This window comes from Hyperolius riggenbachi, chromosome 2 (assembly GCF_040937935.1).
Source record: "Hyperolius riggenbachi isolate aHypRig1 chromosome 2, aHypRig1.pri, whole genome shotgun sequence".
In the NCBI taxonomy this organism is placed as follows: domain Eukaryota; kingdom Metazoa; phylum Chordata; class Amphibia; order Anura; family Hyperoliidae; genus Hyperolius; species Hyperolius riggenbachi.
In genome coordinates this window covers 292,500,780-292,516,092 of record NC_090647.1, presented here as the reverse complement: position 1 = coordinate 292,516,092, position 15,313 = coordinate 292,500,780, and the positions used below count along the sequence as shown (strand labels likewise).

The following is a 15,313-nucleotide window of genomic DNA, read 5'->3' as shown; positions in this document are numbered from 1 at the left end:
GTCGAATACTGCCACGGGGGATCCTGCGCGGGATCAGGCACCGGGAGAGGAGAGGGAAGGCTCATTAGGACCGAGCCTTCCCTCTCCTTAGGTGAGTATCTGACTTTTTCTTTTTTGAAACGGTAAACATTCACTTTAAGTAAAACTCTAGTAACATGCAATTAAGCCTGTGTTGTAATGATACCTCTTAGTTGTAAATACACAGCCTAATAGGTTAGTGAGCAAAATGTCCAAATGTTACCTTTGTGTGTGAAGCAATGCTTCTTTAGTTAAAAGTATGATTGTAAAAATTCAGGTATGCTACCTAAAGTATAAGAGTGACATGACAGAGCTTGCTTATGGAATTGCAACTTTGAATTAGATGAAATGACTTGCTGAAAAGGCTCCTGAACAAGTTCTATAAAAGTGACTTTTCGGGACATCAGCTAATCCAAGAATTAAAAGATAATAAAAAATAGCTTGTAGGATATGTGCCTATGCAGGGTTAAGACACAGGACAGGAGTTAAGTTTAAAAAACATTGCTATAAACACTCACTACAAGGTAACAAAACATTCTATAAATATGCAATACTGTTAACTGTTTACAATTAAACATTTTTTAAAAGAAGCTTGTATATCTCATATACTGAAAGTGTATGCTTGAAAGCTTTGAAATTAGAAACAATCTTGGTTGATAATATCTACATACAGTAATTCACTCTGCTTTTATATAGCTGAACTGAAACAAAAGATATTTTATGATATTGTATATCTATGGAGGATAATGGATTGGCATGCCTTTCCATATTCAGTGGTTCTGTTTACATATACTGAAATGGAAGGGTTGGAATGGCTAAATTCCAAATAAAACGACTACATTTTGCATGGAGTTCAGAATGCATTTCAAATTTTGCAGATTTTGAGTTTGCATTGCAAAAACACTAAATTGTGATTTCTTGCCAATATATTTTCACACTAACTGTAAGATTAGTTATGGTTAGTGTGAATTTCAGAAAATATGTTCACAATTTCCTTTAGAATCTTTGCATTTTGATATTGAATTTTCTAATTCATGTCACTTGAGCATGCTCAGTAGCTAAATTTCACCATTTAGGAGAAAAAAAGTTTGTGCATCACATATACATAACTTTATGTAATGTAGGGAATTAAAGTGTCAGAATTCTGGAAAATTCCAAATTCTGACTTTAAACTCAAAATCGCAAATTTCCCAATGCAAAAGTCGTAATTCTGTAAAATCTGTATTCTTGTCCCTAATATTCTGTACATTCAATTGATGCTGCTGTATGCAACAATTCAGGACAATACAGGCAGCACAGTAGTGTAGTGATTAGCGCTTTTTCCTTGCAGCACTGGCACTATCTTCACTGAGTTTGTATGTTCTAGCCGTGTCTGTGTGGGTTTCCTCCAGTCACTCTGATTTCCTCCCACGTCTCAAAACATTTAAGGCTTCTCCCTAAAAATGGGCTCTAGACTACAATACACACACTGCAAGTTGCATACATATGACTATGGTAGTGATTCGTTTGTGAGCCCCTCTGAATGGACAGTTAAGTCACAAGACAATATACTTTGTACAGCACTGCGGAAGATGTCGGTGCTATATAAATATAAATAATAATAAGAATAATAATACAGAAATGTGTGAATCAGAGGCTACTGCTGTACACTTCATATACACTCTGTTTTCCAAGCAGTCATTTTTCTTCCATGAAGTACTTCCATTAGGACAGAACAGAGACTGAGCATTCTCTCACTCTCTCCAGTAGAAGAAGTCTGATCGAACAATATTTTATAAACATTTTCACGATATCTAAACAGGTGCGGTGCTAGTTTGCTGGAAGGCTTTTGTTCTTCTCTAATTTCTGTGGCTTGTTTTATTGTCAGCTCAATAGTTTTGTCTTTTCACAATGTCGCTTCCTGGACCTGTACACAGTGCTCACAGTTCTTATCTCTTACAACCATCAGCCTCCTGGAAACCATTCTTTCCTTACACTTCTTCCCTACCAGATACACAGCTTCCACTAAGTTCAAAAGGACACAAGCTGCAGAAGTAACAATCATGAAGATAGTGAAGATATTCTTCTCAGATGGTCTGGAGATGAAGCAGTCTACAGTGTTGGGACATGGGCTTAGTGTGCATTTCACTACTCGAGGGAGAAAGAAATTTTCATAGAGCCGATAAAAAATGTATATAAAAGCCGAGTCCACGGTAGCTTTGACAAGGAGACTGAGGAGATAAGTCCACCAAAGTCCTCCCCTCTTTTTGCCAATGTCTTGGTAGAGTTTTTGACACTTTTCTCCCAGTTTCTCACGGTGTTTCCTCTCTCGATTCTCTCGATAGGCAACATGCATCACCACAAGAAGAGAAGGGCAGGTGACCATGATGAGCTGCAAGGCCCACAGTCGGATGTGGGACACAGGAAAGAAGTTGTCGTAGCAGACGTTAGAACATCCCGGCTGACGAGTGTTGCAGTCAAAGTCTCTTTGATCATCTCCCCAGACACGAATCGCACTTACCCCATATACAAGAATGCGAAATATAAAAACAATGGAGAGCCAGACTCGACCAAACTCAGTGGAGAATTTATTGACTCCTGTAAGAAGTGCTTCATACACACCCCAGTTCATGATTGCTCTTCAGGTTGCAAACCTTTCTGTTAATTAAAAGATTAAAACATAATAATTTTGTTAGTTTAAAGAATTAATACAAAAAGAAATGCTTAAAGTCTCACTGTATATAATTCAGAACTATCTAATTGCACAAGATATCAAGTACAACAATCATAACTAAAAGGTATCATTATTCACTTTGAGGGGCCTTTCACACTGGGATGTTGCGTTGTGGCGATATGCTGCACTGCTAACGCTGGGTAATAAAAGTCTATGGGGAAGATCACATTACCTGTGTAGCGGTGCGCTGAAAGTGTTTGATTTAACGCGGGTCCATAACTACGTTAGCGTGCGTATCTGCGTCAGCCTGCATCAGACCGAAAATCAAGTTAGACTATGGCGATGTGGGAATTTTATGTTGGCGTCCGCGGTGAGTCGACGTTAGGACGCGCATGCGCAGATGCGTATTTTTACAATACGCTTCCATGCACTTCTGCATACCCGAAGCAGAAAGTGACTGCAAGCATTCAGCACTTCCTGCTTGGACGGATGGCAGATAGGGAATCCTATCTTGCTTTTGGCGTTGCGATGCGGTGTGTTGGGCATGATGCACCGCCTTGCTAATGCCAGTTTACAGTGTGAAACCGGCCTAAAGGACAATTGAAGTGAGAGGGATAAGGAGGCTGCCATATTTATCATTTGAAAACATTGCCTGGCTGTTCTGCTGATTTTCTGCCACTAATAATCTTACCCATGGACCCTGAACAAGCATGTAGATCACATGTTTCTGACAAAAATCTGACAAGATTAGCTGCATGATTGTTTCATGTCTGATTCAGATACTTTCAAACCAAAGAAATCAGTAGGACAGCCAGGCAAATGATATTCTTCAAAAAGGAAATAAATATGGCAGCTCCCATACCCTTTTTAATACAGGTGTCCTTTAACATATGCTCAAGAAATAATCTGGTTACTGTGTATTCCAAAGTAGTCTGATGCTATACAAACAGCAGAAGAACCTGATAGTTTCTATAGCATCATACTACTGCAGAATACACTAAATGGACAGATTATTTATGGAACATAGGGTTACATAACATCACCAGGTGAGTCCCACCATGTAGTGAGGGTATGGTTCTGGCTCCATACTACTTGGGGATTGTACATGAGATCTCTAGCATGGCCTTGGATCTCTGAATACTTTTTGAGCTTGCTTACCACCATACCTCCCAACATTGTGAGCAGGGGTGCCTCTAGCCATTTTGTCACTCCAGGCGAGAAATCCCGTGGCGAAAGAGGGAAACAAAGGTGAATGAAGGAGGCTGGTGCACACCAAGAGTGCTTCTGGGCGCTTTTCAAATCGACAGCGATTTGAAAAGTGCTGAGCTATTGTTATCCTATGACGGTATTCCCATAGCAGCGTTTGGATTTTTTCAAATTTTTTGGAGTGATTCTTTCAAAAATCGCTTCACAAAGTCGCATTCGCAAACTGCTAGTGATTGCTATTGCGATTTTGTCATGCACTATCCCAGAGAGAGGTGGAGTGGAGAAATTGAGAATAGCCTGAGATGGAGCAGAGAGCTTATCTGTATTGCAGTCCTACATTACACAGAGACTACTTACCTGTAATAGGATTCCTGTCCCTGCCGGTCTCTAACACAAGTCAGAAAGCAGCCCTCCTGGAGTGTAGGGACTGTCAACATTTTTCCACTTGTTTAACACCTTATCTGCACATGCAGTCATTTTAACAATGGGGAGAGACAAGACAGATGTTTTCCCACAGACCCTCCAGGCAAGCTCTGCATTATGCTGTGTATATTTACCAGCTTGCCTGCCCTCTAATTGCACTTTTATCTGCTAGCTTAGTGTTTGACATTGCCTTACAACAACAAACCTGGATACATCAGGCACTGGACCAGCCCTAAATCACTGAATGAAAGGCGGCCTGGGGGGCAGTCCATGCCTGGCTGCTACACTCAGTCTCTCTACATCCAAGTAGTTACCAGTAACAGAGAGAGAGAGAGAGAGGAACTGAATTAATCAGTGAAGAGTCAGGACTCAGGAGCTGATGCTATACTCCGATGGATCCCTGACTGAGTGAGCTGGAACTGAGTGAGCTGGGATGAGTGCCTTCTTTTACTGACTCATGCATTACTGTGGTTCTTTAAATAATTGAGCTGAAGGAACTGAATGAATCAGCTATGAGTGGAGTCAGGCGCTGCTTTTAGCTGCTGTTGTAATCTGACCCCTGAGTGAGCTGAGAGGCATTTCTTCTCTCACTACTCAGTGCAACAGCGCTCTTCCCTCCTCCTGCCGCCCTAGGCAAAAATGTATAGCTGCCTGGTGGCTGAGATGGCTGTGATTGTGAGATAAGAAAGACAGACATACCTCCGCCACATCTCTAACCATACCACCAAGGCAGCTGATTTTGGTGCAGCACTGCACCAATAGTTTCGGTGCCAGTGCTGTATGCCAGATTTGAGCACCTGGAGTTTCAGGTTGGCACCACACAAATTTGTAAAAAATGTAGTTTTATAATTCAATCCACATTGGCCCTTCCTATCATTAGTAGTTTTCCTTCATTTTAACATTTGGGAATAAGAAATATATCAATTTAAATAATAGGAATCAAGTTTAGAATCAGATAAACCCAGTTTTCAGATAAATTCATATATTTATATAGATCCGTGCATCAATCCTGAAAGAGATACAAATGGGTAGGAAAGAGGGACGGAGGGATTGGTTGAGAGAGAACTTTGTTTACCACAGTGGTGTCAGTTGCTGAAACCCAATAGGCTGCTTGTCTAGTGACAGGCAGCCTGTTGGGCCAATCAGAGTGTGGGGATCACATCCTTTAAAGTGATTGGACCCGAAGGGGCTCAGGGTGTGAGGAGAGGAGCGCTCCTTATTAGCAGGAAGGAGGCTTAAGTCAGTAGTGTATGCTATGATGCACTAACCGCAGCATAGCGTACGTGGCCAATAGCGTGTGTGTTGTCGGCCAGCACGTTACATTTAAAGCACAATGTGGAAATAGCGCGAGTAACAGGAGGTTACTCACACTTTTTTCTTTAGTGAATCAACCCCAATGAGTAGAGCATAATGCAAAATGCAATGCACTCAATGGGCTTGATTCACTAAACCGTGATAACTCAAATATCACACCTTATCAAAGATCACACCTTATGAAAAGATATCACACCTTATCAAATATATCACACCTTATCAAAATTGACAAGCCTTATCAGAGTAGCATAGCAAGCGCTACGAACTTATGCCTGCGAATTGGCAATGGCACTCGTCCTGCCCCGAGCCCCTGCGGGTTTGTAGCGCTTGCTATGCTACTCTAATAAGGTGTGTTGACTTTAATAAGGTGTGATATCTTTGATAAGGTGTGATATCTTTTCATAAGATGTGATATCTTTTCATAAGGTGTGAAATTTAAGTTATCACTGTTTAGTGAATCAAGCCCATTGTGCAGTAAGACTTTATGCACATTATTCTTCTTACCACAGCTTAGTGAGTTTAACCCCTTTGTCACAAAAGCAGTATGTAATGAGAAATATCCTCAAATGTGTAACGATTGGGGAATTATTTCCGTGGTCAGCGCACAAGATGCGCGCTGACACTGCGGAAATCCTCCACAAGCGTATAAAATACAGAACCCAGCTTGGGTGCAATGCACCTGTAGAGAGAAAGTGAGCACAGAGACAGAATGTATGTGTGTCCACCAATCTAGTCATCACCCAGCGACGGTGAACACACAACAGCGGAAACCAAGTGGGAACGCAATCGCAAGAGTGGCGATTGCCAACAGTGACACAAGACAGAGTAAGACAGAGCCCAAGTGTAGCAAGAAAGGCACAGCAAATAACAATGATCAGAACGCCAAGGTAAATAACAAATGCACTCGCTAAGCGTGGTCGCCGTGCGAAAAGCGCAACAGCGACAAAGCACGCTAATGGCGCGGTCTCCGCACGAAAAGCGCAACGGAGACAAAGCACGCCAACCCTAACTAACCAATGTAACACAAAAATGAATTGAGAACGCGAACGCTTGCTAAACGGTTACCTCACTGAGCCTACAGCAAGCGTTCGTTCCAGACAAGACAGACAGAAGGAGTAACCAGTAGCAACCGCAGCTCTTGCCTACACTCCCAGACAGAGTACAGAAGGACCCACCGCCACTACCACTAGGGCGGATGCGATCCAGACAGACAAACAGATGAATCAACCAGTAGCAACCGCTGCTCAGGCTTGCACCCCTAAGACGGAGTACAGACAGAACGATTTCCTGTCGACCGCCACTGGCGACAAGACAATCGCAACAGATAGACAGTACAAGGCAAAACAGATAATACAACCTGACTGCGCTAGAAGGGATGCCTAGTGCAGTCCCAAGGAATTACTCTAAGATAATCTTCAGCAAACAATAGCAAGGCTGATACTCCAGGAGAGTTAGCAGGAACAAACCATCATGACCAGCAAGGAATTCTGGGAAGAAATGGTTTTTATACTGTAAGCCATCAGAGGAAGCAGCTAAGCAATTTGCATAACAAGTGGATGCAAATTCCTCCCCAGAACAGCAACTCTGCAGCTTGCAGAGTGGAGACAGGTCCCTTTTCCAGGAACCTGCAGCATTCAGACTTACAAAATGGTCAAACAGCTGTCTGCCTGTGCAGACAGCAGAGCAGATCATTACAAAATGTAGAATAGACAGTAAAAACGCACCACTTCACCATCTAAAGCTATTTTTTTTAGAAGCTACTAGAATGCCCCTTATAGGTCATAACTGGTGATTATTTTGCTTAAACGAAACCTAAAAAGGAAAAAAGTGCCTAATTTGGGTACTTACCTCAATGGAGAGATCATCCAGGGACTTCCTCCGTTCTGCTCCTGTTCGCCATTCCTCCACATTCCCCTCCAAAAAAACTAAACGTCGACTCTTGTCGACAGCTTTGCATGTGCAATAGTATGGACCCACCCAGGCTTCAGTGGAAAAAGATGAGTCCTGTCGGGTCTGTGCTAATGGGTATGTGCGAGCTGTCTGAACAGTAGCATGGACCCAACTGGGCTCGGCTTTTACTGCTGAAGCCTGAGCAGGTCCGTGGTTCTGCACAGGCGCAGTGTGGTCACACTTCAGGGTTAGTATTTCTCACCAAACCTCACAGATTTACTTTATAGTGTGCCTGTAGGAAAAAAGTGCTCCTAGGGGGGTACTTACTTTTGATGGGGGGGAGGGGGGGAAGCCCCTGGATCCTAAAGAGGATTCCCCCGTTATCCTCCACGGGTCCGTTCCAGTTCTGGGACCCCCGAAAAAGCTTGTGGACAGCTTGTGCAGGCGCCCTACCATTGTCCCGCTTGACTTTGTTCTGCTAGAGCCCAAGTGGGATGGTGCTAGTGCTCATGTGCAGGAAGGCCACTCTTCAGGGGTTGCCAGAACTGATACAGGCTGATGTACAAGGTTGGAAGAAGCCCCTTGAAGATCCAGAGGCTTCCCCTTTCCGAGGTATCTAAATTTGCTGATAGCAAACCTCACAGGTTTGCTTCAAACAATTCATATTGCTAAAAAAAAAAACTGTAAACTATATATGTCTGATTAGCATTGAAAAACATCAATGCAATTCAGTTACAGCTATAATTTAGGATCATTACTGTGGTGTAAATTAAGATGACAGAATAGTGTCTAACCATGTCACAGTATTTGTGAGTCACTAGTGTGAGTACTCACTAGATGGACAAGTTCTCTTGATAAAAATCTGATGATGATGATGATGACATTCTGCAGACAGTGAATGCGGCCCCCGGTTGTTTGCGCGACCCCCCATTGTTTGCGCGACCTAGTGGACAGTGCCGTGCGCAGCAGGCTATGGGGGGGGGGGGGGCTGGGGTGCGGCTGCATAGCTAGCATAGTTGCCCCAGTGTAGGGAGTTTAGTTGCCTCAGTATAGCTAGTATAGTGCCCCAGTATAGTGCCCCAGTATAGCCAGTATAGTGCCCCAGTATAGCCAGAATAGTGCCCCAGTATAGCTAGTATAGTGCCCCAGTAAAGCCAGCATAGTGCCCCAGCATAGCCCCCCAGTATAGCTAGTATAGTGCCCCAGTATAGTGCCACAGTATAGCCCCCCAGTATAGCTAGTATAGTGCCCCAGTATAGCCAGTATAGTGCCCCAGTATAGCCAGTATAGTGCCTCAGTATAGCCAGAATAGTGCCCCGGTATAGCTAGTATAGTGCCCCAGTATAGCCAGCACAGTGCCCCAGTATAGCCCCCCAGTATAGCTAGTATAGTGCCCCAGTATAGTGCCACAGTATAGCCCCCCAGTATAGCTAGTATAGTGCCCCAGTATAGCCAGTATAGTGCCCCAGTATAGCCAGTATAGTGCCCCAGTATAGCCAGAATAGTGCCCCAGTATAGCTAGTATAGTGCCCCAGTATAGCCAGAATAGTGCCCCAGTATAGCTAGTATAGTGCCCCAGAATAGTGCCCCAGTATAGCCAGTATAGTGCCCCAGTATAGCCAGCATAGTGCCCCAGTATAGCCCCCCAGTATAGCTAGTATAGTGCCCTAGTATAGCCCCCCAGTATAGCCAGTATAGTGCCCCAGTATAGCCAGTATAGTGCCCCAGTATAGTGCCCCAGTATAGCTAGTATAGTGCCCCAGTATAGCCAGAATAGTGCCCCAGGATAGCTAGTATAGTGCCCCAGAATAGTGCCCCAGTATAGCCAGTATAGTGCCCCAGTATAGCCAGCATAGTGCCCCAGTATAGCCCCCCAGTATAGCTAGTATAGTGCCCTAGTATAGCCCCCCAGTATAGCCAGTATAGTGCCCCAGTATAGCCAGTATAGTGCCCCAGTATAGTGCCCCAGTATAGCTAGTATAGTGCCCCAGTATAGCCAGAATAGTGCCCCAGTATAGCTAGTATAGTGCCCCAGAATAGTGCCCCAGTATAGCCAGTATAGTGCCCCAGTATAGCCAGCATAGTGCCCCAGTATAGCCCCCCAGTATAGCTAGTATAGTGCCCTAGTATAGCCCCCCAGTATAGCCAGTATAGTGCCCCAGTATAGTGCCCCAGTATAGCTAGTATAGTGCCCCAGTATAGCCAGAATAGTGCCCCAGGATAGCTAGTATAGTGCCCCAGAATAGTGCCCCAGTATAGCCAGTATAGTGCCCCAGTATAGCCAGCATAGTGCCCCAGTATAGCCCCCCAGTATAGCTAGTATAGTGCCCTAGTATAGCCCCCCAGTATAGCCAGTATAGTGCCCCAGTATAGCCAGTATAGTGCCCCAGTATAGTGCCCCAGTATAGCTAGTATAGTGCCCCAGTATAGCCAGAATAGTGCCCCAGTATAGCTAGTATAGTGCCCCAGAATAGTGCCCCAGTATAGTGCCCTCCCGCCCGTCCCCGCGGCCGCCGCTGTTATTACCTTAGCAGCGGCCGCTCTCCCCTCTCCGGCGCATGTGTTTATTCTAGCAGCATATCTCCGGCTGCTCTGTGTGATGCGGAAGGAAGCAGGGCAGCGGCTTCCTGTAACGGCGATATGTATCGCCGTTACTATGGTAACCGAGCCCTGCCTCCTTCCGCATCACACAGAGCAGCCGGAGATACGCTGCTAGAATAAACACATGCGCTGGAGAGGGGAGAGCGGCCGCTGCTAAGGTAATAACAGCGGCGGCCGCGGGGACGGGCGGGAGGGGGAGAAGAGGACGGCACACCAGGCAACGTTCCGCGGCACACTAGTGTGCCGCGGAACACTGGTTGAAAAACACTGCCTTAAGCAATATATAGCCTCTTGGCAGACTTCATTGTAGACTCACTGATCCCACTGAGGCCAGTACCAGGATATTTACAATGTGCATGCTTACATCTTTTGATTGCTGTTTCATGTTTATAGGCACCTGTATACTAACACAGATGAAGTCTAATGGCTTTTATTTCAGTAATATATGTGAACTTATGAACAAAAACATACAGATAAGTTAACTGACTTCCCCGTAAAATCAGCCCTAGACTATGATTGACATATGACTATGGTAGGGATTAGATTGTGACCACCCACTGAGGGACAGTTAGTCACTGTATATATATTTACAGGTAATCCCGATTTACAAACACCCAACTAACAAACTACTTGCTCATTTGAATAGCCTGAAATTTGAAACTTGGTTCTGTGGGAATAAATAACTTTTGCTTTCAAAAAGACCTTGTAGTTTTTGAGAAAATCGATTAAAAAAAAAAATTAAAGATTTTTTTTTTAAACAGGTAAAATGGCATTTTTGCTTTGGTGCACTGAGGGCATAGGGGTGCACAGGTGACACAGAGGGGAGGAAGAGGTGGCTCCTTGATATAACATAGGAGCCATTCACTCTGCGCTTACCGAGGAACGGAGAATGGATAAAAATATCCGTACTCTTCCAGGTACGAAAACTGGGCTTCTCAGTGACTGTTGCTATGTGTATTGCACAATGTATAAAGTATACAAATTATTTTATTGATTTTAACAACTGGCCTTGGTGCCAAATTACAACATCAACTTACCAACAGTAAGTAATAGAATAGTACAGTACAGAGTGCAATGGACAGTATTGTTATCAACAAATAAATCAGCTTAATGTCATATTATGACTTTCCTGCATGGTGTATCATTCATAGCAATATTATCGCAGTATTTACAGCTTGATCAGTCAGTGACTCCAGACAGCAACCGTGCCATCACACTCCTTAGAATAAGAGGCTGTTATAGAGTGAGAAAAGCAAATTAGAAGAGGGAAAGGGAGAAAGAGGAGGGGAGGGGGTCCAGATCAACTCAACTGAAAGGTTATGGGAAGCTATCGTACAAAATAGAATAAAGGCATACATACACAACATATACATAATAAACACAAAGACGACATAGTACATCAGACAAAGCCCCTATGGTACTCCTATTCTGCTCCTTTTGCTTTGCTGACAGGTATAAATAAACGTGTGTTTCCTCCACACACAAGGTTTTATTTTCAGCTTTTCAATGAAGAGCAGCCAGTTGACTACGTAAGTACAGATGAATTACTGAATATTCTGAAATCTAGTGTAAGATGTGTCACTTACCAGGGAAACAGGAGCCCAGCTTCAGTTACTACACTCCGCGGACTTCATAGTCTCCCAAATAGTCATCCATGACTTCTGTCTCTGCTTCATACTGACTCAAATATCATTCCGGGGTGTGTCATGTACACTACCTGAAGGAGGAGTACAAGGCAAGGGCTATTCATTTTTTTCAAATGAAACACTGCAGCTCAAGAAAGGACTCTGAAATAAGATGAATAGGGGAAGACAAACAAAGTCATTCACAGAAGATGACAGCTTTTTGTTATTATCTCTAGTCTGTGGATACAGATAATGGCCACCACCAGCCCTGACTCTGGTCACGTTTTACAGTCACAGTTTTAGAAATATGTAATGAGAGGTCATTTTTTCCCACTGATTTGATCCACAAATGTTATCATTTGCAGAGTAAAATGAATGATTCTTGCAGTTTGTGTTTGTAATTACTTTACATCCTACCTAGAATTTTTTTTTTTAAATACAATACAATTATTTTATTATTTAATATTGATATAGCACTTATATCTTCCACAGTGCTTTACAGGGCATTTAGTCTTGTCATGTACTGTGCCTCAAAGGGGCTCAAAATCTAATCCATATCATAGTCATATGTTCATTGTAGTCTAGGTTCAATTTAGGGAGCCAATTATTTGTAGGTTTTTCAGGAAATTTCCTCCAACTCTACATATTTTGTAAAATAATGCTTTAATGAGGATGCAGTTTGCTTCCTAATTGCCTGGAGAACATATTTATATTAAAACTCCTGTCAATATAGTTGTTTCAGATAAGGGATAACATGATCTAGCCTAGCAAACTGTTACATGTGTAGCCAGTATCAGAGTGGTTGGACTGTGGCCCCCTTTCTGACTGGCTCCTCATGTCAAGAGGCATAGCTGTTAGTAACATTTTTTACATTAAAGTCCAACTAAACTGCAAACTTAAGGAGGCAAATAATAGCAATCTGGTTAATAAATGGATATAATAAACTGTGTATAGAAACAAAAAAGTGATAAAATAATAATTGTTTTATGGGCTGATTGTGATTAGAAAACCTCAGTTCAGCTCTCCTTCTCTCTGCCTAGGGATGCAGCTGGTGGTGGCTCAATCTGGTGAGATCAAGTAACACCCAAACTAGGTAGAACAATAGATGACAGGCTACATTATCCAGTATCCCTAAATTGCAGTGGAAAACGTGTTCTCTATGTGGCAGCACTTTGGCGTAGTGGTCACAGCTCTTGCCTTGCAGCGCTGGGGCCCCGGTTCGAGTCAGCCAGGGTACTATCTGCATGGAGTTTGTATGTTCTCCCCGTGTCTGTGTGGGTTTCCTCTAGGCACTCCGGTTTCCTCCCACATCTCAAAGACATACAGTAAAGTTAATTGGCTTCCCCCTAAAAATTGGCCCTAGACTACGATACATACACTCCACGATATAGACATATGACTATGGTAGGGATTCGTTTGTGAGCCCCTCTGAGGGACAGTTATGTGACAAGACAATATACTCTATACTCCGACCCCCCTCCCCACCGCTGTGCCCGCTGCTCCCGCTTCCTGGATGGTGGTGGATGGTGTAATGGTTAAGGGCTCTGCCTCTGATGCAGGAGACCAGGTTTCGAATCTCAGCTCTGCCTGTTCAGTAAGCCAGCACCTATTCAGTAGGGGACCTTGGGCAAGACTTCCTAACACTGCTACTGCCTATAGAGTGCACCCTAGTGGCTGCAGCTCTGGCGCTTTGAGTCCCGCCAGGAGAAAAGTGCAATATAAATGTTATTTGTCTTGTCTTGTCTTTGTCTTCCTGTCTGCTACCCCCTCCAGGCTACCTGTACAGGGGGGCACTGTTACTATCTATGTGGGGGGGAGGAGTGGAGTGGCATCCTCACAAGTTTGCCTCAGGCAGAAAAAAGTATAGAACCAGCCCTGTTACTAAAGAATAATATGTGATCATGCAAAGTCACAGGAGGTAAGTGATACGTCCACAACCTGCTTATGAAAAATTCCTCAGGTACTAGTGGTCCTAAGTCTGTACGGATTGGTGCAGCAGCAACAAGCAGAAATACCTAAAAGCTTAAATTCCAGAGGGAATTCTTACAATTTATTCTACTCAATATGATTACTTTGAGAATTAGCCTTATTTATTTTGGGCGTTTTTGGGCTTTAACTGATATCGGTTGCTAACTTGCTCGTATGCTGTGCTGCTTGTTTGGTTTTAGGATGTGTTATTCTCTTAAATGTGCACAGATCTTCCAATATGAGTTTCTTGTTGAGGTTCAACACAACCATTTCCTTTTACACTTCTTTTTTTTAATTAATTTTTATTGGAATTTCAAAGTGAGTAGTTACAGTCCAAAAAGTATAACAGTAGAGACTTAACAAACTTAATGGTAGTGTAAGGCATAACCATAACAAGGTAATAAACATAAATTGTTATACATTGTTTCGTGTATTCACCCTTCAATAGAACAGCTCTGGAAGGATTCTAAAAAGATGAAATCCAGGTAAATGAGGTGATTTTCTCTCTACCTTTTTGAGTGTAATGGAAGAAGTTGTGAACTAGCTTCCACAGGGGAGGTTAGTCTTCTGCCTGTAGAGGTCTCAGGTGAGAGGCTCAATTAGATGTACAGCGACCTAGAGGCAAAGGAGTAGGCGACTGAAAGGTGCTTAAATAATTATAGGACATAAGAGATCAACCTTCAGGGTTGTCCTGTATGAACAAATAAAGTCATATAAAAAATGAAAAGTGTAACAGCAAAACAAGTGCAAAGCACGAACTTGTAAACAAACTTAAAGGGAAGGTTCAGGGAGGGTGGGTAAAAAATAAAAATCAATTTCCACTTACCTGGGGCTTCCTCCAGCCCGTGGCAGGCAGGAGGTGCCCTCGCCGCCGCTCCGCAGGCTCCCGGTGGTCTCCGGTGGCCGACCCGACCTGGCCAGGCCGGCTGCCAGGTCGGGCTCTTCTGCGCTTCAAGGCCCGGAACTTCTGCGTCCCACGCCGGCGCGCTGACGTCATCGGACGTCCTCCGGGCTCTACTGCGCAGGCGCAGAACTACTGCGCATGCGCAGTAGAGCCCGGAGGACGTCCGATGACGTCAGCGCGCCGGCGTGGGACGCAGAAGTTCCGGGCCTTGGAGCGCAGAAGAGCCCGACCTGGCAGCCGGCCTGGCCAGTTCGGGTCGGCCACCTAAGACCACCGGGAGCCTGCGGAGCGGCGGCGAGGGCACCTCCTGCCTGCCACGGGCTGGAGGAAGCCCCAGGTAAGTGGAAATTGATTTTTATTTTTTTACCCACCCTCCCTGAACCTTTCCTTTAAGGTTGTGATAAATGGGACTGAGATACTGAACCTTTAGATAGTATAACTGCATGATTTTAGCAGGAGAGGGAAAATGGTAAGTAAAAGAATGGACAGGGCTTGATACTAGTCATTAGTTTGGAACTGAGGGACCCCCCCCCCCTTTTTTTTGTTAACTGATGTTTATTTCCATAGATAAGTTCCATCGTTAGGTTGCTGTCAACTATGGCTTCAATAAAGGAGAGGGTGGAGACCGAACTAGATCCCCAATTTTGTAAGATATCTTGCCTAATGGCACATAATAAGTAGAACACTCTGTTATGGTGAGTCGAGGGGATT

The 15,313-nt window shown here is 43.9% G+C and overlaps 1 protein-coding gene across 1 annotated transcript; it reads right to left on the bottom strand.

Annotated features, from left to right (window-relative positions):
• Positions 1–127: 127 nt before the first annotated feature.
• LOC137544344 (gap junction beta-5 protein-like) lies at positions 128–14,269 on the bottom strand. The gene is made up of 3 exons (XM_068265409.1): positions 14,209–14,269; positions 11,692–11,892; positions 128–2,655 (listed from the first exon to the last, which is right to left on the bottom strand). The coding sequence occupies exon 3, from the start codon at positions 2,627–2,629 to the stop codon at positions 1,904–1,906; it is 726 nt and encodes a 241-aa protein (XP_068121510.1). The 5' UTR covers positions 2,630–2,655; positions 11,692–11,892; positions 14,209–14,269; the 3' UTR covers positions 128–1,903.
• Positions 14,270–15,313: the final 1,044 nt, after the last annotated feature.

Bases quoted from the DNA above. Each gene is read 5' to 3' on its own strand.
- LOC137544344 (XM_068265409.1), bottom strand. From the start codon at position 2,629: ATGAACTGGGGTGTGTATGAAGCACTTCTTACAGGAGTCAATAAATTC.